Raw genomic sequence first — 21486 nt, 5'->3', positions numbered from 1 at the left:
ACTTGCTATCCTTTGGCATAGTCCATACATCAAGCAAGCTTTTTTCACATGTCATCTGTAATATAATTAAATATTTATCAATTTACATTGCATACCTCTCTGTTAGGAAAGAAATTGTCCTTAGTTGTTATTTAAGAATCTATAAATCATAGTGGTATGGTTAAACTTATGTATCAAAAATATCATGTAGCAACATAAAAATTCATAAACTTAAACAAGCACATTTACTTATGCATGTCATCATCCACATATTGCATATTCTTGTGTTCCATACCATAAGAATAAGTTGCATATGTCAAATCCTGCTGGATCAGGATATCATTGGTCACAATTATCCTTCAATAATCAATTCTCGTAAATTTCAATTCCAATTCCCGTAAAAATCATCATAGACCAAATCCAAATCCAAATCTCTTCCAAATCATGCTAGGGATAGTAGTGGCCAGCCAGTGCTGCAGCATGATTTTGTGATCGATGTTGCCTAAATCCACAAATCAACACCAATGGGATGTGTTGCCTAAATTTTTAAATCTACACTTGTGCTACCGAGAAAACCAATGACTCGTCTACACTGATATTGTTTAAACTAGTGAATTTGTTGTTTGTTGGTGTGTTGCTTAAATTGACAAATTTGCACTCGTGTTGTCTAAATCAATATATCTGCACATTTAAATGGTTGCCTAAATCGACAAATCTACACAAGGATGAGCATATACACACTGCCTAAATCAACGCAGTTGTGTGCACGTGACCAATGGACTCGGCAAGGCATGAAAGATAAAGCATTTATTACCTATTCAACACTAATGTGGAGTATGTTTGAGTAGCAAAGTACTTGCAAGTTGTTGTCCATTATCCCAAATCACTGTAGCTCATGTGGAAAGCTATATAGCTCAATAAAAAATCATCTCAGTAGAAATTAAACTTAGTTCAAATATAAGCCACAATGTTAGAGATGATTGATCTCATAGCTCGTAAGACTTGTAGGTAAGAAAAAGAGATCTTCTCTTTAAAAGTGTCTGATGGAATTCTTCCTTGTTACAAATGCCATGAGCTTGTCCATGTAACTATATATGGCATTTGGGAATGTAGAAAACTAACTCATCAAAGGAAATGCAAAGACTCTTGCTAAATGTATATTATAAAAATGCACTAAAAAATTATGTACTTAGAGTTTATGTGAAGATATCACTAGTAGTCATAGTGATGACAAAGCCATATAATTTGAGCTTGCATATCTCGGTTGTTCTCATTAAATGGAAGCAATAGGCACTGTTGGAATTAGGGTTGCAGAGAAATGCACACAGCTTGGAGAAGACGAAGGAAGCACAAGGCACACTATAGAGAGTGTGTTACTTAGTGTGCAGTGGAAAGATAGATAGCCCTAGAATGATGGGCGTATATACAATGCACGGGGGGGAAACCTCCTAAAGAGGGAAAAAATGCCCCATCGGTCCTAGTGTGTTCACACACATCACTACCACATGTATATGGTAACGAATCCCCCCTAGAGTAATGCGGTGAACAAGAGCTAGCACATGAGTAAAGGGAATTGACATGGGCTGAGGACATGATCAGCCCACAAAGGGGAGCAAGCCCAAAACTTTGCGAAAAGCTTCAAGCTTCTCACAAGACAATGCCTTTGCAAAAAGGTATGCAAGGTTGTCCTTTGTTGGAACATAAGCCAAGCTCATCTCTCCTACTGAAAGCCTCTCCCTGACATAGTGGTAATGCACCTCAATGTGCTTTGTGCGAGCATTAAAAACTGGGTTCCTTGCAACTGCCAATGCGCTCTGGCTATCAGTGTAGATAGTGTTGGCAATGTCCTGTCCAACACCCAAATCAGCCATAAGCGTCTGAGCCATACACACTCAATTGTAGCTATGAAGACTACCCAATAGCAACAGGGGTGCTTGGGCTTTGGGATCAATTGGTCCTTCTTGCTCACATCCTGAAACTAATCTACACAGCCTCCATGTCTCCAAATTCACTTGCGTTATCTCTTTCTCTCCCATTTCACTATCGACAGCCTCCAACTCTACATTTTCATAGTAACCGATTCAAAATAGTACCCTGTAGGGGCAATTCACATGTCCCAAAAGCCCTTACTAAATCAAATCCTCGGTTGATTACTAAAAAAAATTCTCCGGTTGCTCATCTCTTAGAGTGTTTCCTCCATTCACCTACTTTAATTTTTTTGACTACCCAACTTACATCTTATTCTAGCCGCCTACTAAACTATATTCAAATTAATTTCATCTCACCAACTCAAAATTCTTTAGCCAACCATTTTAAAACTTCTTGGTCGCACATCAAGAATGGAATGGCTACTCAAAGTTGAGGATTTGAAGTAGACCGGAAATATTTAATTAAAAGAAATGGGAGTCGACCCTGCTTTTCAAAGTCCATCAAGAAAATTGGGAACCCTTTACTGATTGCCACCTACAAATTGTGGAAGGGAGCTCATGAGTGAAAACTTTCAATTTCTTAAGCACGGGCCTACTCAACTAGATACCAAATATCAATCGTGTATTGGAATTGGAATTGATATTTTAATTATCTAGTGAAGGTGATAGGTGGAAAAGGCTAAGGTTTATGCGAAAGGATAATATATATTTTATCAATTTTAAGTGCTCTTTATGAGCCATGGCCAATTATTGCTCGGCCAGTCAATATGTATTCATTTGAGCATTCACTAATTTATAAATAAATACCTGCAAGAGGAAAATGCTCACTCTTGCACGGGGGGAGATTGCACGCAGTGCCTGTGTCTATTCTTCTCCCTCTCCTCCCTTCTCTCTTGCTATGCCAGTGTAGCACTCCGCTCTAGGAGGCGCATCTGCACGTGCTCTTCTTCTCTCTCTCGCTCTATGCCTCTCTATGTTGCGTATGGTGTGGAATATGTGCAAGGATGGTTGGCAGGTATTCAGCTTTGTCGATGTATGGGCTTGCAATATGTTGTTTTCTCTATTTTGTAGGGCCACCGCGTTCTCCGTTTGTAGCAGTGGTATCAGAGCAAAAGGCTATGCTCTTGGTAACAAACAATCAGAGAGACCTACAACTTGACATCCGAGCAAATTTAGATCTTTTTGATCCTACACTAGAAATAAGTACAGCTACACAATTATTTTCTATTTCATTTAATTTTATCGTTTTGGCTCTCTTTGTTGTGACAAAATCTATGAAGACCTTAATCGTACATTAATTTTTCATTAATTTTATATACTAAGAAAAGCCTTGAACATTGCCAACATAGTGTTTAGCACTCTTAATAATACTAGTAATAATACGGACATAGCTAGTGTGCATAGTTGATTAAGAGAAATTCTTCATTTGATCGGGAATGTGTTTAGTACGCGACAACGACGAAGAAGAAGAAGCAGCAGAACAAGGAGAAGAAGAACTTGTTGAGGGCGACAAATTATGGCTCAGTTTCAAAGAGATCCCCTCAGTTTCAAAGGGATGCCGAGCTTGTAGTGGGAAAGCTCTCTAATATATATATATATATATATATAATAATACCCTTGCTGGAGCTAGGATAGATCTCGAAAGAGTGGCAGCAGGTCCTTGTGCCATGGTGTGGCTAGCACCACCTTGGAAAATGGAGGTCTCTTTTGCCAGCCCATCGGATGTGTCAGTGACGTCGACACACGCTGCGCTTAACTAACGATGGCCATGCAACCCGCTGAGCGCATGCACATCTGGGAGAGTACACCCCAACTAGCCGGTATCTTGTGTGGTCAACAAACCCCAACCCTTATCACCCACCAACCCCGTCGCCCATGCAAATCTGTCCGAACCTCCAAATCACACACTCCAACTACTCGTCACCCCCTTCTTTTGTTGCAGTACAGCTTTCACCCCAGACTGCCATGTAGCGGCTATCAAGTGATGAACACCTACTCTCCTTATTGTAGATCTCTTTTCTCCCTTGTTTGGTACTGCATGCCTCCATTCGACACCCACTGGCCTCTTCGTCTCGAGCCACTACTCCACTGCCATCAACATCTCGTACTCTCTCTCTCTCTCTCTCTCTCTCTCTCTCTCTCTCTCTCTCTCTCTCTCTCTCTCTCTCTCTCTCTCTCTCTCTCTCTCTCTCTCTCTCTCTCTCTCTCTCTCTCTCTTTGTGTGTGTGTGTGTGTGTGTGTGTGTGTGGTCGAATAACAACCACCAACACCCGCAATTCTGTCGTTTTCTCTCAGTTCTCACCCGCCATGCAACCCCACAGCCCAACCCTCCCTCCATTGGTGGCATCACACTCAACTAGCGCATCCAATAACCTACTACAAGCGGTGGTCTACCCACCACCTCTACATGCACATACTGAACCCAAAAAGGCGGCCGTTCAGATCACCCACTCAACTCTCTCTGTGTATCTAATGCAAGTTCAACTCTTTCTCTCCTTAGCCGCCAAAAACTCTTTATCTCTCTCTCTCTCTCTCTCTCTCTCTCTCTCTCTCTCTCTCTCTCTCTCTCTCTCTCTCTCTCTCTCTCTCTCTCTCTCTCTCTCTCTCTCTCTCTCTCTCTCTCTCTCTCTCTCTCAACCCCTGATGAGCAGGCTTCACAACAACTTTTAGAGTCCACCTATACTAAATCAAGTGTACACTGTCTCAAGCTCTCCCACGACTGCCTCCACTGGTCCGCCTCTGCTCGACCTCACCTTCCTCGACTGGTACCAGTCGTGATTTATAGAGAGAAGGCACAAAGAGCTCAAGGAGACGGGCCATGGGCAATGGCGTAGATGAAGCTTGATGAGAATGTAGAAGCCGTGGAGGTTTAAGATGTACACACAATTTTCTACAGTGAATGGACTGTTATGCTGAGCGTAGGGATGTCTCTACACTAACCTGTGCTAAAGTTTCCTGCATGTTTCTCATGCTGACAGGCAGTGCCCAACTCTATGCGGAAGGGAGGTGTGTTGCTTGTGTTTGACTTGGGTCCAGAGAGGGTACAGCTGCGTGATGCCAATGCATTTTTTTGCCGCTGCTAGGTTTGAACTCAGCTTTAGTTACACGATGTTTGACATTCAACAGGCAAAAGAAATCTACTTCTAGTTGATAACCATAAGTAATGAACTAACCAATCAAAATGTCAGCCTCTTTTCCAGTTGCTACGCCTTCTAATATGCCCATGAAGACAAGTCTGATTAGCTTTTGGAGTAGTATGGTTGGCTATGTACTTTGATTGCCAAAATGCAAGTAGAAATAATTACTCAAAAAAAAAGCCTTGCTTTGGGGTTTCATATCATGACTCTCTTAAGCCATGCTTGAATAAATTCCTTTTTCTAGTCTTAGCAATATATTTGACAGTGTGACTTTAGGGACGGTTGCAATACTTTTGCAGACAACAGCCGTTGCCTGGCATCCTCGGCACAACAATGATGATGATGATTTTACTGTGACAATTTTGACTTTTTAGTTTTATTTTTTATTTTTTTTAGTGTTTCATACACTTCACTTTGATTTTACACCCAGACATTGTATTAGATTCATAAGGAATGTATCAATTTGGTCCCATAGCCCTTTGCAAGACGGGGCATATAACATTTCATTTCATTTTGCTCCCGCTCTTCCCACTCCCACTGCAACTCCTTATAGCGGCGAACATTGAGGAAGCTCTTCGGTGACCCGTGCCATAATTTCTCGAGCAACGTTTTAGTCTTTCCAATCTTTCACGTTACTTCATTTTTACTTTGTACCCATGCATTCGATCAGATTCACACGGATTGTATTAGGTTGACCTCATATGCGCTTTTCGCCTTTTGACAACTGCTAATATAACATTTCATTTCATTTCTTCTCTCTCTTTCCCCTCTCTCCTCCCTTCCCCCTTGGTCGCTGCTCACTGGCATGGAAGCAACGGACATCGACAAGGCTCTTAGGCAACCAATGCAATACTTTCTTGCACAACACCCTTTGTCGGGTGTCCTCGGGCATTGACCATGAGGATACTGATTTTTGTCACTATTTTACTATGTCAATCTCATTGGCATCCACGTAGGCCAAAGGCTACTCAACATTCCACCACAAATCTTTGGCATCGACCCAAACACGGGTGATGCAGGGGCTATCATCGACATTGGAGGCAATCTCTCAGCCACCAATGAACAGATTTGTAATCTCTCAGCCACTCAGACCCTTCACCAAGACCCTTCACCAATCCAATGTTCAAATTTCTCTCTACACCTTTGTTTGATATCTTTGTAGTGCTTAATTTGAATGGTACATACATATTTAGGACAATAGGATGATGCCACCGGGCAATAGAGATCTTCTAACATTACATGTAATGTTGAAGCATTTCAATAGCTGCAAATGCACATACAAACCCTTCTTATCTCAACAGATGCATCTAGGCTAATCAAGACCAAAACAAAGCTTTATTAGAACCAAAATCAATGTATTTTATGGCATAGTTCTTTGGTGTGGAGGAATCCTTGAATTAAATTGTAGAGGGCATAAAACATACTAATAATAAATAAATAGATAGATAAGGATAATTAGACCCAAAGTATATTACTAGCTTGCTTGGTCGTGAATACATTTAGTGTAGATGAATTTGAAACATGCATGTATGAGCGGCCATACAAAATTATGACTCTAAAGAAACAACTCACACTTTTCTCTTGTATTTTTTTTGGTTAGTGGCACTAGTCGATCTATGCTATTTAATTAGAACTGCAAAATTTTTCTTTCCGCTCAATTCTCTCACATTTTTCTCAATTGTATACTAATCCCTTTTGTAGTTGTAATTACAAGTTCATGAATAATTATTAACCCCACACTACCACATTTTGGATCTGTTAACTATACTTTGGTTAAGTTTGATAGTTGCAGCTTTCTCCTACTTGTGCCTCACTCCACAAGCACACATTGGTATATCTATTTTCCAACGCAGTATAACATCCAAGTACGTACATCCAATACCTCCTTGCTTTCTTATCTTTCAAGATATGGACCTAGCTATTTTTCATATGGTGGCTTGAACACCGCACTAAATGGAGTTTTTACTGAGAACATTTGCCCTGAAGCTACTCCCACAAGCTACAATACTTTGCATTAATGAATAAACAGTTTGTAAGTGATTTGATATACTCCAACATGGTGTCCAACAAAATATTTTCCTCTTTTATGTCTTGTGTGGTCCATTGGTCACGTGCACACAGATTCGCCGATTTAGGCAGTGTGTAAATACTCATCCTAGTGCAGATTCACCGATATAGACAGCACAACCAACAAACTGTAGATTCACAATTTTTAATACTACCAAATGTAGATTTGCCGATTTAGGCAGCATTAGTGCAGATTCGCTGATTTAGACAACACCGATCACAAAATCAAGCTGCAATGGTTGGCCACCATTGTAACTGGTATGATTTTGTTACCTGGGTATACAAAACGAAGGGTTTGGATTTGGATGTGAAATGGGTATATGTTGGCAAATATTTTGCATTGGAATTGGAATGGATATATGATGATTTTTTGTCGCGACAGTATTTGTGGAATTGTACTTGAGATTTATGAGAAATAATGAGTGTGACCAATGATATCCTGATTCATCAGGATATGGCATATACTACTTATTCTAGTGGTATGGGACACTAGAATAGGTAGTATGTGGATGACAACAGGCATAATCAATGTTGTTTAGTTTCGTTTTTTCTTTTACTATGTGATATTTATGACAAAGATTTCTAATCACTGATTTTGGCTAGTATCGTTTGCAGATTTCTTGTCTCTGCAACTGAGGACAGTTGCTTTCCAACGGAGAGGTATGTAATGGAATTGATATTTTATTATCTAGTGCAAGTGACAGGTGGAAAAGGCTAAGGGTTATGCGAAAGGATAATGTATTTTATCATTTAGTGCAGGTGACAGGTGGAAAGGCTAAGGGTTATGCAAAAGGATAATGTATTTTATCATTTAAGTGCTCTTTATGAGCCATGGCCAATTATTTCTTGGCCGGTCAATATGTATTCATTTGAGCATTCACTAATCTATAAATAAATGCGTGCAAGAGGAAAATGCTCACTCTTGCAGGAGGGGAGATTGCACCCAACGCTTGTGTCTATTCTTCTCCCTCTCCTCCCTTCTCTCTTGCCGTTGGTGCGCCCAAGGTGTGCCGGACCATGGAAAGTGTCAGCACAGCAGGTGCATGGCAACTGACAGATTGATGACCTCGGACTTGGGCAAGTCTCAACTGCATTTTTGAGCAGGCCTCACAGTGGTATGCATGCCAAGTGCGGCCCTTTGCAGGTAAAGTCGTGGGTTTTGAGCTATATGAGTCAGGAAGCTTAAAGGTGGTGCAGTTGTGGTATTTATGTTGGATGGGTGGTCAAGATCAGCGCTCCAAAGTTTTTCATGTCCTCTGCTGAAGGTGCTTTGCCATTCATCAGTTGGATATCGCATCGAGCTCGAGGAAAAAAAATCGTGATGGTCGTGTTTGGGAACCTCTAATCCAAGTATGACAATTGAGGGGTTCTTTTTATGCTAGTATTAAAGACTTGATGCTAGTCAACAATCGATGTGGTTGTTTTCACTTGGTATACTCTGGTATGTGCATCCATTGGCAGGAAAAAAAGTGTAGCAAAAGGTAGCTATGTATGGCGTGTGCAAGGGGGCCAAGCCCAAAAGCTTTTAAAAGCTATTAATAAAAAAATATGGCGAGTTGCAGTAGTGGACGAGCAGCGTGACATAGGAGGTGGATGCCATGTGGATGCCAGGCCGAGTGCATGGAGGAGTGCATGGAGGAGGGCCATGCAGGTAAAGGAGAGAAGAGGGCGACACTTGGGGGGTGCATAGGGAGCACGAGAAGGAGAGGCCAGTTATGGCTCGGGGAGCGCTGGTTGCATAGGGAATGGAGACTGCCAGAGGAGGGGGCACAGTTGAACAGGAAGGAGGAGGAACCGAGGATTGGCGAGGAGCCAATTGGAAAGCCACGGGGTGGCGCTGTTTTGGAGAGCTACGGGGTGGCAGGTGATGCTTGAGTCCGTCATCGGGAGGAGGGCCAGTAGCCAGGGCCGGCCAGTTGAAGGGAGGGCCACCATAAAAGGGTAGCAAAGAAGGCAATGCATGCCGGGGGGAAGTTGATGATGTTGTATGCAATAAAAAGCGCGCCCAAGGGTTGTCAGAGGGGGGAGTTGAAGCTCGCAAGTGGAGAGGAATAGAAAGTTGAGAGTGGAGGCTGCCAAAGGTGGTGTGGCCATGCAGGGAATCTAGAAGGTCGCCAAGGATCGTTAGAGCAGGTGTAAAGAGCCACTGGAGGGAGGTCCACAGTTTCGCCATACCAACTATGGAAAGGGATGCAGACAGGGGGGGCCTCGGGCCGTTTTTTTGCCAAGGACATGGAGGGCCCGCGTCAGGTGGAGCGCTGCAAGGGAAAAGGGAGGTGAGTTGAAGGAGGTCAGGTGTGGAAGGGGGCTATTGGAAAAGCAGGGTGCAGATTTTGGTTGCTGCATGCAAGGCTGCATGTTGAAACCGAGTCCAATTTGAGGATTACACGAGAAGGGACTCATCGGCTGCTGCATCAAGGAGGGAGTGTTTCCTCGGAAAGATCCATTATTGTACACGTTTTGCTAATCAAATCAACTTGACACGTCCATATGCTCGTTGCTTGTGAGGAGAGATCAATCTGGATCATATTCTTTTTCTCTTGCTCTCTTACCTAATGTTATCGTGTCTATGTATGCTTAGGAGGGGTGGTGGATGTAGCTAGGGGTGCTCTTTATGTGTATCCAAGGTGTGTCATAAGGGTGTCAACTTGTAAGAAAATGCGTGGGTGTCAGTGACCATGAAAAGTATCTATACATGTTACCATATCCTTGGTCACCTATACGCGGCTCTATGACTCTACGAGGTGTTAGAAGCAGTAGCCATCATAATGTGCTTTGTGATCGAGTCTATGTGGTTGTGATCAGTCTGGTACGGGCTTGGATAGCAGTCGGTTTGCAGATTGTGTATCGAGGCGTGTGTTTGCTAGGGGATAGGGGTGTTGTGAGATCATTGGGCTATAGAGAGGCATTTATACTGTGTGATGGTGGTTTTCCCATTTCCCCCTTTCCATCTTGTGGTGCCCCCAGTGAGGACCCACTGATTGCTTCCTAACAAGGTGTTCGTGAATCAAGATGAAGCAAGAGTTTGGTCCAGTGTTCAAAGGAGATGAGGATGCAGATGATTGGCTTACCGATTTTGAGCTATTTATGCTGGCAGTATTGCAGATGCCAGGTGATGAAGCGAAGCTCCAAACTCTACCTTTGGTGTTGCGAGGTAAAGCAAAATTTTGGTTCGATGGCTTAGAAGATGCACACAAGCAGGACTCGATCGGATTTCGAGAGCACTTTCTACAAAGGTATCAAAAAGTGGTGTCGGCTTCGGAGGCAGATGCAAAGCTCAAAGGCTTGCAACAGGAAGTAAGTCCAAATTTTGATGCTTTTGTTGATAGATTTGAAGCTTATTGGGGGGATTTTGTGGTTGCTACCCAAGCAAGCAATGCGAAACACTTTAAGCTGGAAAGGTTTCTATCATGCTTGCATCTTTATGTTCGTGAGAGAGTGGACTATGAAAATCCAAGCACTTATGATGAAGCCGTCAGAGTTGCCAGAGCAAAGAGTTGAAAGATGAAGAAGAAGATGGAGGCACGGTTGCTACAGTCGGCAGTCACGGTAGCCATTGGACCCAGGCCCAAGCAGATCAATGAGCATCAAGAGGTAAAAGATCCTTTTTTGTTGATATGAATGTGAAGCTGATGCTAGGGTAAAAGAGCTAGAAGAAGTGCCAACCAGGGCTCAATAGGTGCAGTGAGGCATATTCAGGGTGCCACCTAGTTTGCTTCCTCAAGAGAGCGAGGTGATAGAAGATTTTTAAGAAGAAGTGTTAGTTCTAGAGCCAGCAACGAGGCTTACAGCAAAGGTGCAAGAACCAGCAAGATCAGAAGAGGAGTCCGACAATTCTCATAGTTCTAGCAGTGCTTTGGACCCAGATAGCATGTGGGAGACGGAGTCCATGTCTTCTAGGTATGAGACTTATGATGTTTTTTATGTGGATGAAGTGATGAACAGTGTATGCGAGTTTCCTGTCAGCCAGCTAAAGGTCGAGGAGAAGCATAGTGCAGGGGTGGAAATGCCTTGTGTGAACAGGCCAGTCAAGCAACCATCTCTTGTGTCTTATGATGGTGATCCCTTGCTAGAAGAGGTATGGTTTGATTGTGTATCAGACCTAATTGAAGAGCAGGTTTATGAGGGTGACATGCAAGAGCCGGAAGAAGAAGCTGTGGTATATCGAAGTGATTTATCTATGCAGGGGGTGGGGCAATCTTGCCTTGGTGAGCATGTCGAGGTGCACTTTGAAGTTCCAGAGTTTGTGGGTAGCCGTGGAGAGTTAGCTCTGGCAGATGACTCTATGGAAGCTGATGCAGGTGCAGCTTATGAGCGTGAGGCTCCACGCAAAGAGGAAGGTGATACCAACCTTGTCGGTGATCAGGTAATTGCAGAACAGGTTGTCGTTCTAGCAGGTCATGTTCTTGAGTACAAAGAGATGGTTTTGGAGCCATGTTTAGAAGGTTTAGATACAGGTTTGCAAAGTGATCGGGTTTGCTTGGCTATGCAGCAGGTAGAGGCAAATGGTAGGGTATTGTTGCTTCATGCTATGCTATGGATACATGTGTTATGGGAGGTTGCTTTACAGGTGTCTTTGCGTCAGTGGTGAGGCTTTTTTGCAGAAGACTACACTATGGAGGGTTCTCTAGCAAGTGACAGGATAGCTACTTATGGTACCAATGCTTCAAGTGTTCGAAAGTATGCTTATGGTTGGCTGGAAGGGTTATGATGCATGGTGCTGAAGAATTATGCTATGAAGTGAAGTTGAAGTCAACTGTCTTTTGGCCTACAGGTGCAAAGAAAGGCTTGGATGTACATGTTTTACAGGTGGATGGCCAAGGCCATTGCTTTGTTTTTTATCCAGGTGGAGCCTACATTATGATTGGGGAAGCTGTGCGCTTTCCATTTGACCCGGGCGGGTGATGCAATAGCAGATGGTTTTCTCTCTATCTCCATCATATCTATATAGCCGCTATATTATCTTTTTTCTTATGCAGTCTATGTAGCTATTTTATCATACTCTCTATGCGGTTCTATTTTACCTAAATAATACTACGGTTGAGCATAAATGCTCAACGAGGGGCTGGGCAATGATGGTGCGCCCAAGGTGTGTCGGACCATGGAGAGTGTCAGCACAGTAGGTGCATGGTAACTGACAAATTGATGACCTCGGACTTGGGCAGGTCTCAACTGCATTTTGGAGCAGGCCTCACAGTGGTATGCATGCCAAGTGCGGCCCTTTGCAGGTAAAGTCGTGGGTTTTGAGCCATATGAGTCAGGAAGCTTAAAGGTGGTGCAGTTGTGGTATTTATGTTGGATGGGTGGTCAAGATCAGCGCTCCAAAGTTTTTCATGTGCTCTGCTGAAGGTGCTTTTCCATTCATCAGTTGGATATCGCATCGAGCTCGAGGAAAAAAACAATCGTGATGGTCGTGTTTGGGAACCTCTAATCGAAGTACGACAATTGAGGGGTTCTTTTTATACTAGGTATTAAAGACTTGATGCTAGTCAACAAGCGATGTGGTTGTTTTCACTTGGTATACTCTGGTATGTGCATCCATTGGCAGGAAAAAAGGTGTAGCAAAAGGTAGCTATGTATGGCGTGTGCAAGGGGGCCAAGCCCAAAAGCTTTTAAAAGCTATTAATAAAAAAATATGGCGAGTTGCAGTAGTGGACGAGCAGCGTGACATAGGAGGTGGATGCCATGTGGATGCCAGGCCGAGTGCATGGAGGAGTGCATGGAGGAGGGCCATGCAGGTAAAGGAGAGAAGAGGGCGACACTTGGGGGGTGCATAGGGAGCACGAGAAGGAGAGGCCAGTTATGGCTCGGGGAGCGCTGGTTGCATAGGGAATGGAGACTGCCAGAGGAGGGGGCACAGTTGAACAGGAAGGAGGAGGAACCGAGGATTGGCGAGGAGCCAATTGGAAAGCCACGGGGTGGCGCTGTTTTGGAGAGCTACGGGGTGGCAGGTGATGCTTGAGTCCGTCATCGGGAGGAGGGCCAGTAGCCAGGGCCGGCCAGTTGAAGGGAGGGCCACCATAAAAGGGTAGCAAAGAAGGCAATGCATGCCGGGGGGAAGTTGATGATGCTGTATGCAATAAAAAGCGCGGTCAAGGGTTGTCAGAGGGGGGAGTTGAAGCTCGGGCAAGTGGAGAGGAATAGAAAGTTGAGAGTGGAGGCTGTCAAAGGTGGTGTGGCCATGTAGGGAATCTGGAAGGTCGCCAAGGATCATTAGAGCAGGTGTAAAGGGCGAACGAGGGGGGTCCACAGTTTCGCCATACCAACTCTGGAAAGGATGCAGACAGGGGGGGCCTCGGGCCCTTTTTTTTGCCAAGGACATGGGAGGGCCCGCGTCAGGTGGAGCGCTGCAAGGGAAAAGGGAGGTGAGTTGAAGGAGGTCAGGTGTGGAAGGGGGCTATTGGAAAAGCAGGGTGCAGATTTTGGTTGCTCATGCAAGGCTGCATGCTGAAACCGAGTCCAATTTGAGGATTACACGAGAAGGGACTCATCGGCTACTGCATAAGGAGGGAGTGTTTTCTTGGAAAGATCCATTATTGTACACGTTTTGCTAACCACATCAACTTGACACGTCCATATGCTCGTTGCTTGTGAGGAGAGATCAATCCAGATCATATTTTTTTTCTCTCGCTCTCTTACCTAATGTTATCGTGTCTATGTATGCTTAGGAGGGGTGGTGGATGTAGCTAGGGGTGCTCTTTATGTGTATGCAAGGTGTGTCATAAGGGTGTCAACTTGTAAGCAAATGCGTGGGTGTTAGTGACCATGAAAAGTATCTGTACATGTTACCATATCCTTGGTCACCTACACGCGGCTCTATGACTCTACGAGGTGTTAGAAGCAGTAGCCATCATAATGTGCTTTGTGATCGAGTCTATGTAGTTGGGATCAGTCGGGTACGGGCTTGGATAGCAGTCGGTTTGCAGATTGTGTATCGAGGCGTGTGTTTGCTAGGGGATAGGGGTGCTGTGAGATCATTGGGCTATAGAGGCATTTATACTCTGTGCTGGTGGTTTTCCCATTTCCCCCTTTCCATCGTGCCAGTGTGGCACTCCTCTCTAGGAGGCGCATCTGCACGTGCTCTTCTTCTCTCTCGCTCTATGTCTCTCTATGTTGCGTATCGCGTGGAATATGTGCAAGGATGGTTGTCAGGTATTCAGATTTGTCGATTTATGGGCTTGCAATATGTTGTTTTCTCTATTTTGCAAGGCCACTGCGTTCTCCGTTTGTAGAAAATCGTGCCCTGGTACGACACTTCTAGCTAGGACATCATCATCCACCATAGAGCTAAGTACAAATTATTTTATTTATTCATTTTGTTTCTCATTATTTTGCATGCTAATTATCTATATATATATATATATATATATATATATATATATATATATAATCATTTGAAATTTTTAAAAAATATAAAAAGAGAAATAAAATATATGAAAAGAGAAAAGAAAATCACTTTATCATGGCCTTTCTGTCACAACCACTCTCTATTGCTGAGCAAATCACAAATTTGCAACAATCACTCGCATAAGAGTGCATTCAAAGGTAAGAACTAAAAGATAAGCTATTGTGTTGGCCGCACTAAATCTGCACCTGCTCCAAAGAAAAATAAAATTAGCAGAAAGTTTTCACATTCAAGGATGTTGACGGTACTGAAGATGCTAGCATGGGTTAGTCCACTAATGACTATTTTCATGATGAAGACTTTCTCGAGCATGACATGGTCAAGTGTGCATCAAATCACCTCACCGGTAGCCTTGCACTATAATGGGATGCCACTAAATAGCACGATAGGAGACCTCGCATGTGGCATGCATTCAAAATTTTATTTCTACCCCATTTCTTATCCACACGTTACAAAGCTAAAGCACGTCGCCAATGGGATTTAATTTGCCAAGGTAGAAATGAAGATCTATGCCTACATTGACCATTTTTTAAATTGTCTCATTTAGCTTCAATGTCAGCCGAAGGAAACTGAAGCGTAAGTATATATCTGGGTTAGCAATGTAAATTGGTGTTGAAATACATGTTTAAGCAGATTCACTGTCTAAAGCCATTAATGTGGAGAAAACGAAAGGCAGACATCAACTCCATTATGATCAACCAACTAACACTAACCATAGCAAGAGAGTTCCTTCCTCTCCTAACTTTGACAGGAACAAAAACTAGAGTGGTACTTTCTTCAAGAGATACATATTTGTCAACCCTACTACATCCTCTCAACCTCATGGCAACACCAATAACCACATGTAGCAAAGTGATCCTTCCAATAAGATACGTCCTAATCAACCTTCCAACAATAATAAAAAGGTGAAATGTTTCAAATGTTTTCAATTTGGGCACTATGCAGATAAGTGCACAAACAACCCTACTAAGAGCAAAGGCCATTGTCAAGCCAATGGTAGGACCGGGCAGCAGGCTAGGCCAAAGGTCAGGGATCGAATGGCTCACTGAAGCTATGAGCCGAGGGCCAGGCATAAGTTAAGGGGTCCAAGGATATACGAAGTGCATACATTAGCACCAAGCAATTCAATTAGAAAGCATGTATTGCTCTGGTTGGAGTTTGCTTATCATAAGTGAAAGCATGTTTGCGACTAGGTTTAGTCTCTTCATGTATAATTCAGGCTCTCAACCTTGAACACTAGTTATGGTGGGGCTATTTAATAATGAAAATTGAGAACAAGTCAAGGACTTGTATTTTGTTGATAAGCTACATCAGCTAGTTACTTTCATGGAAAGTGAAAAGAGGTACTCGTTTGGGTACATCTTTGTTGTGATAACTCATTTAGCATGTTGATATGCATTCTAAATGGAGTCTACACACTATGTTGGATGGGATCCGATAACACAAGATGATTGCAAATGGACAACAATGTAGAAAATCAAGATGTTACTCTTGGTTTCATTGAACCTCCTACTGCACCATACTCCGGTCCAACAAACAGTTGGATTCTTGAAGGGTGCCCCTACGAAAAACATTAGTGTTCTTAGAAAGATCTCACCACTTTTGTTTTTTTAGGAAAAGAACGCTTCTCCAAGGTGGGAGTAATGTCAGTCCAATGGTAGGATCGGGCAGCATGCCAAAGGCCAAGGATTGAATGGCTCAGTGCGGCTAGGAGCGGAGGGCCAGGCATAAGTTAGGGGGTCCTACTTGCAAGGGCCAAGGGTTGTAAGTAGGGAGGTTGGGAGGAGAATGATATGCCAATCCACCCTTTGGCCTTTCAGCCATACCAATGGCCAACATAATGGAGTTGCACACAACCACAACCAAAGACCATTCAACAACAACCACCCAAACGGTGCACAAATTAACCTCATCAAAGATGCTACTTCTGACGACAATGAACTTGAAGCCAATTACGATGAGGGCTATGATCCCAAGTATGATGCCAATGACAATCCTTTTCCAGGTATAACTATATCCCCACACACTCTACTCAAAGTGAAAGGCGCAATTAAATTTGAAGATATCACAATTCTCTTAGATGATGGAAGTAGCCATGATTTCATCTCTACATGATTAGCAAACAACTTTCTCTCTTTCAACACTCTTCACCTCACAAAGTAAAGATTGTCTTTAATAACCAATGTTTCAACCGTAAAGTCACTGTTGAAGTTTGCATTGTTGAATTTTCCCATACACGTACATTTCTAGCCGCACCACTGCATGGTATTCATATGATTTTGGGGATGCCTTTTTGACATGAATTTTACCCACCAATCAATTACAAAACACGCCCTTTGACTCTCACCCATGACAACAAAACCTACTCCATCCAAGCAATCTTGGAACATCAAAAATTTGTAATAATTTCTCACACTCAAGCCAAACGAGCAAGTCGAAAGCAAGAAAAACATATATAGTGCTTGTAAACCAACTCTCTACTCAAAATGAAACCTCTCAAGACTCTTCACACGATGATTTTCTCTCACAGTTTAAAAATTGTTTTATTTTTAAGTGGGTTGCTTTTATTCAAAGTTTTTAGCCCAACATTTAGTACCAACGTGGTAAAGAAAACGTTGTGGTCGATGCTTTGAGTCGAAGACCCTCTTTTAATTATCTATCCATTATTACGAGTACTTCATTTGATTCTATGTCTGATACTTATACACAAGATGATGATTTTAAAACCACATGGTTGAATATGCTTGAAAATTTAGTGCACACATTTCTTGAATACACTATACAATAAAATTTTCTTTACGTCAAACAGACATTGTGTGTCATAAAACCATTCCGTGTTTGACTCATTAAAGAATTGCATAAACCACCTTATGTTGGACATGAGACTTTGCTACTACTTTTCACAGTTTATGTGTCATGATTGTTACTGGCCTGCTATGAGAAGTAATGTTAAACAATCTGTTTCATCTTGTTTGATTTGCCAAAAGATTAAAGCATCAACAGGTAAGAAATTATAAGGTCTTTTACATCCTCTCCCCATTCTTGAAAGACCTTGGGAACACATTTCTATCGACTTTGTTACTAGTTTCCCACTCACTGTTCACAAGCATGATATGATTTGGACTGTTATTGATTGTTTTTCTATGCAAGCATTTTTTTTTTCATGCAAGAAAACTCTCACTGCACATCAAGCTACACTTCTCTTTCTACAAGTTATCTTTCCTCATCATGGTTTGCCAAAAGTAATCATATTTGATAGAGATTTCAAATTTTATAGTGCCTTTTGAACTACTTTTTTTGAAAATCTTGGTACTACACTTTATTTAACTTCTACATTCCATCATGAGTCTAATGGTTAAAAAAAGTCACTAATCGCACTATCATTGATTTATTGAAAGCTTATGTTTCTTATCAACCAAAGAAATGGGATGATTACTTGCATATCTTATAGTTTAGTTATAACAATACCACTCACTCTGCTACAGGTAAACCTCCATTTGAGATTGTGTATGGTCACTCTCTTCCTCCTACTTCACGTCTCTCTAACATTTTGTTTGCTATCAGCACTTTCACTACAAAGTATCATGACATTATGAAAGGGTTCACTTTGCTATTGAGCATTCACAAGAACTTTAATAAGTACCACAAAGCATATAGATTTAAGGAAGGATATTATGTTATGCTTTGAATTGAAAAGAGAAGAATTAAAAGTGTTGATACAATTTTTTTTATTAAGCTTGCTCCTCGTTTTTACGGTCCATTCAAAATTTTGTTTCATTTTGCTTAGAATTACCTTCACATTGGCACATTCACAATGCATTTCATATTAGTCTATTACGACCCTTTCAAGAACCCTTACCTACACTTCATATATATGAGGATCATCCCACACTTGTATATTAGAAAGAGCAACTTATTCTTGACCAGCCACCACCACATGCATTGGACAATATACAATAGTTATCTTTTGACTTTTAAAGGCCACCCTAGAGAAGACGCTAAGTGGATGCCTGAAAATTTTTCCTAAATCTTCCCAGATCTTCTCCACACTCTCCATCACTCACTGTCCAGTTGATTCTCTATTGAGAAATTGAGGACCGTTGCTATCCCTGGTGGGAAAGATGTTACGAGTTTGGGCACCCTCTTGTTGTATGTAGTTAACTACAATTGGGATTGTTGGCGTGTAATGGTTAATTATTGTGATGTTTTTTTATTTTTACTAATAGTGAGTTGATGTTGTGTAGATTGGAACTTTGGGAGTCTAGGAGAAGGCACCGTCAATAAACAATTATCTTGGCCATTTTTCATTTACATAGTATTATAATTAGTTTAAAGCCTCTATGGATCCCTTTTAGATAATTAGTGAGAACTCACCCTATAAAGGGTCATGCAATAATTGATAGCCACCACTCATAGATTAAAGTGGAACTAAGTGTAAAGAGGGACCTCCACTTTTTGGCACCAATAAGCAATTAAAAAATTTTAATTACCATGCTCCACAAAGGTGTCGTGGAGTTTGGGGCTACAACCTTTAGGCCATTCATGTGCTAGATTCCTCTCTCTCTACTCTTATGCTATGTTGTGTATTCACAAATCATGTACATCTCTTTATCTTACAATCTTTCACTATCAAGTCTATTCTATGTGTGTGTGTGTGTGTGTGTGTGTGTGTGTGTGTGTGTGTGTGTGTGTGGTGTCCTAGTCTAAGTGTGTGTACTTGGGTTTTGGGAGAGATGGTGAGAGGCTGATGGGTATATGTGTGAAGAAATTTGAATTGTTCAAGCAATCGTTCTCCTAAAAATCACCCAACATGTCCAACATGATTGTGGTGTAGAGATTAGGATTAGCTTATGGAGGATTACGGTTAGTGGCATTCACGATAGCATAACCTAATCCTATCATATGAGACAACACTTCAGTTTAATGCAAAGTAGAGATATGATAGATTGCTTGATAATGAATTGAGTACCTTGAGAGTGCTCATATAACACTTAGAGATGGGAATCTGTTGATGTAGATGATGATGTATCAGTCTTGACTAGAATTCAATGTAGGTGAACTAGGTGGCTTGGCTCTTCACATGGGTGAGAGGTCATGGTCATGTGATGGCATATATGCCTCATACATCATAGGACCAAATGGATAGAGTAGGTACGTGTAGGTCAAGATAGGTTTACCCTAACAAACGTCCCCTTAAACTTAGATTCACCCTAGGCATGCTTGATATATCATGGCTAGTTCTCAATGGATTCATTAGCTCATGGTTCACAAGAGCATCCATTAAATGGATTACATGAGTTCACATTAGGATACACCCAGACACCGTTCTCAATACATTCATGATGCTTGATCACACTTGGATTCATTCATCCAAGGCTAGAGGGTAGGTCTTTGTCTATACGGCTCATGGTTTGTTCTTCATGTAGTGGTCCTCTTTGTCATTCTTTGGTCCTCTTTGTCGTTCTTCATACTTTTATCATAGAATTGTGTTGGAGTTTAGTGTATTCCTCGTGTGTGTTTGTCATGAGCAAGGTCTTACCACTCAAAGTGGCAGTGCCTAATTCTCATGCTTGTAATATCATTGTGTCGTCTTCATAATGGAGAGACTCTCTCTTTTGGAAATGTTGCCTAAACCCAAATACAAGGATGCTAATGAAAAATGATTATCAAGGTGATGACAATGATTGTGATAAATGCAAGGTCAAAAGATTAACGCAAGGCTTGAATTTGTAGTAGGCTCCTTGGCTAAGGCATTTAGCTTGATTGCCAAGTCATAAGGCACGAGTTGTGGGACCTAGATCTCCCAACCACAGTGTGGGAATGGCTACTTAATGGGCAATAAAACAACTTCAATTTGAAATTGAATAGAATCAAGGCTTTTTATGAGCTAGCCTTTGAACATCGTCAGTGTCGGTGGCTCTACGGGTGCTGCTAATAATGGCAAGGTGAGGGCGAAAAGTTGGATAGTCATTGCTAATACTGCATGTTTCAATTGGACAATGCTAGACAAGTTCGATAAGGTGGATTTATAGCTCAATTCATGCAGTGCATTGATATAGGCGAGGCAAAAAAATGTCTCTCCTTAGCTTCGGATGGACAACAAAAAGCTCCAATACGGCTCAACAAGGTAGCAAGTGGAGATCAGTGAGTTCAAAGTGTAATTGGTTGTGGGCAACTCAAGTGACAAGCTTAAGGCCTTTTGGCAGCACAATTGAGGCAGGTAGGGCAAGCAAGAATGAAGTTTGATGAGCTACCGATGGGCTCTGGTGTTGAGGATGCACATGTTTTCTCTTGATTGCAAGAAAATGATGACACAAATCAAGGATTAAGAGGACCCCTTGAATTGGTGAAGCCAAAAAAAACATTTGACCTTCAACTTTGGTGTCACACCAAAATTAGTTGAGAGCCTTTAATTCTTAAAATGAGCATGTTCTTGAGTTGAGGGGTGTTTGCTAAATGAAGAAGGTGTTGAACAACTTATATGCTCACTCCTTAAATGTAGCAAGATGTAGATGGGCCTCTTAATGGTTTCCTCGAAGATAATCAAGAAAAAAATTGAGATTATGCTTAAATGCAAATACTTAATCCTATATGCAAGTGGACTAATGAAATGCTAATGGTGGATTTAGTCTAGGTAGAAATGAGACTACATATATGCAAGCTCTGATACCACATGTAGAGATTAGGGTTAGCTTATGGTGGATTAGGGTTTGTGACATTCATGGTAGCATAAGCTAATCCTACTAGATGAGACAACTCTTCAACACAAGTTTGATGCAAAGTAGAGATATGCTAGATTGCTTGATAATGTATTGAGTGCATTGGGTGTATAGTAAACGGAGATAGGGATCTGCTAATGTAGGTGATGTTGTGTGATTCACTTGATTAGCATTCAACATAGATGCACTAGGTGGCTTGGCTCTGCACATGGGAGAGAGGTCATGGTCATGTGATGGAATCTTCGCCTCAT

At 41.9% G+C, this 21486-nt stretch overlaps 1 protein-coding gene and 2 pseudogenes across 1 annotated transcript; 1 reads left to right on the top strand and 2 right to left on the bottom strand.

The window, feature by feature from the left end:
* Window positions 1-8591: 8591 nt before the first annotated feature.
* On the bottom strand, window positions 8592-9298 carry LOC147450867 (uncharacterized). The gene has a single exon (XM_086519867.1). The coding sequence runs from the start codon at window positions 9282-9284 to the stop codon at window positions 8637-8639; it is 648 nt and encodes a 215-aa protein (XP_086375993.1). The 5' UTR covers window positions 9285-9298; the 3' UTR covers window positions 8592-8636.
* An 821-nt stretch (window positions 9299-10119) lies between these two features.
* LOC147450866 (uncharacterized) lies at window positions 10120-10619 on the top strand (annotated as a pseudogene).
* A 2104-nt stretch (window positions 10620-12723) lies between these two features.
* Window positions 12724-13372, bottom strand: LOC147450865 (uncharacterized; annotated as a pseudogene).
* Window positions 13373-21486: the final 8114 nt, after the last annotated feature.

Source organism: Adiantum capillus-veneris, chromosome 9 (genome assembly GCF_014529385.1).
Source record: "Adiantum capillus-veneris isolate H3 chromosome 9, ASM1452938v2, whole genome shotgun sequence".
NCBI classification, from domain to species: Eukaryota; Viridiplantae; Streptophyta; class Polypodiopsida; order Polypodiales; family Pteridaceae; genus Adiantum; species Adiantum capillus-veneris.
The sequence above is the reverse complement of the archived record's forward strand: the minus strand, read 5'-3'. Positions and strand labels throughout refer to the sequence as shown.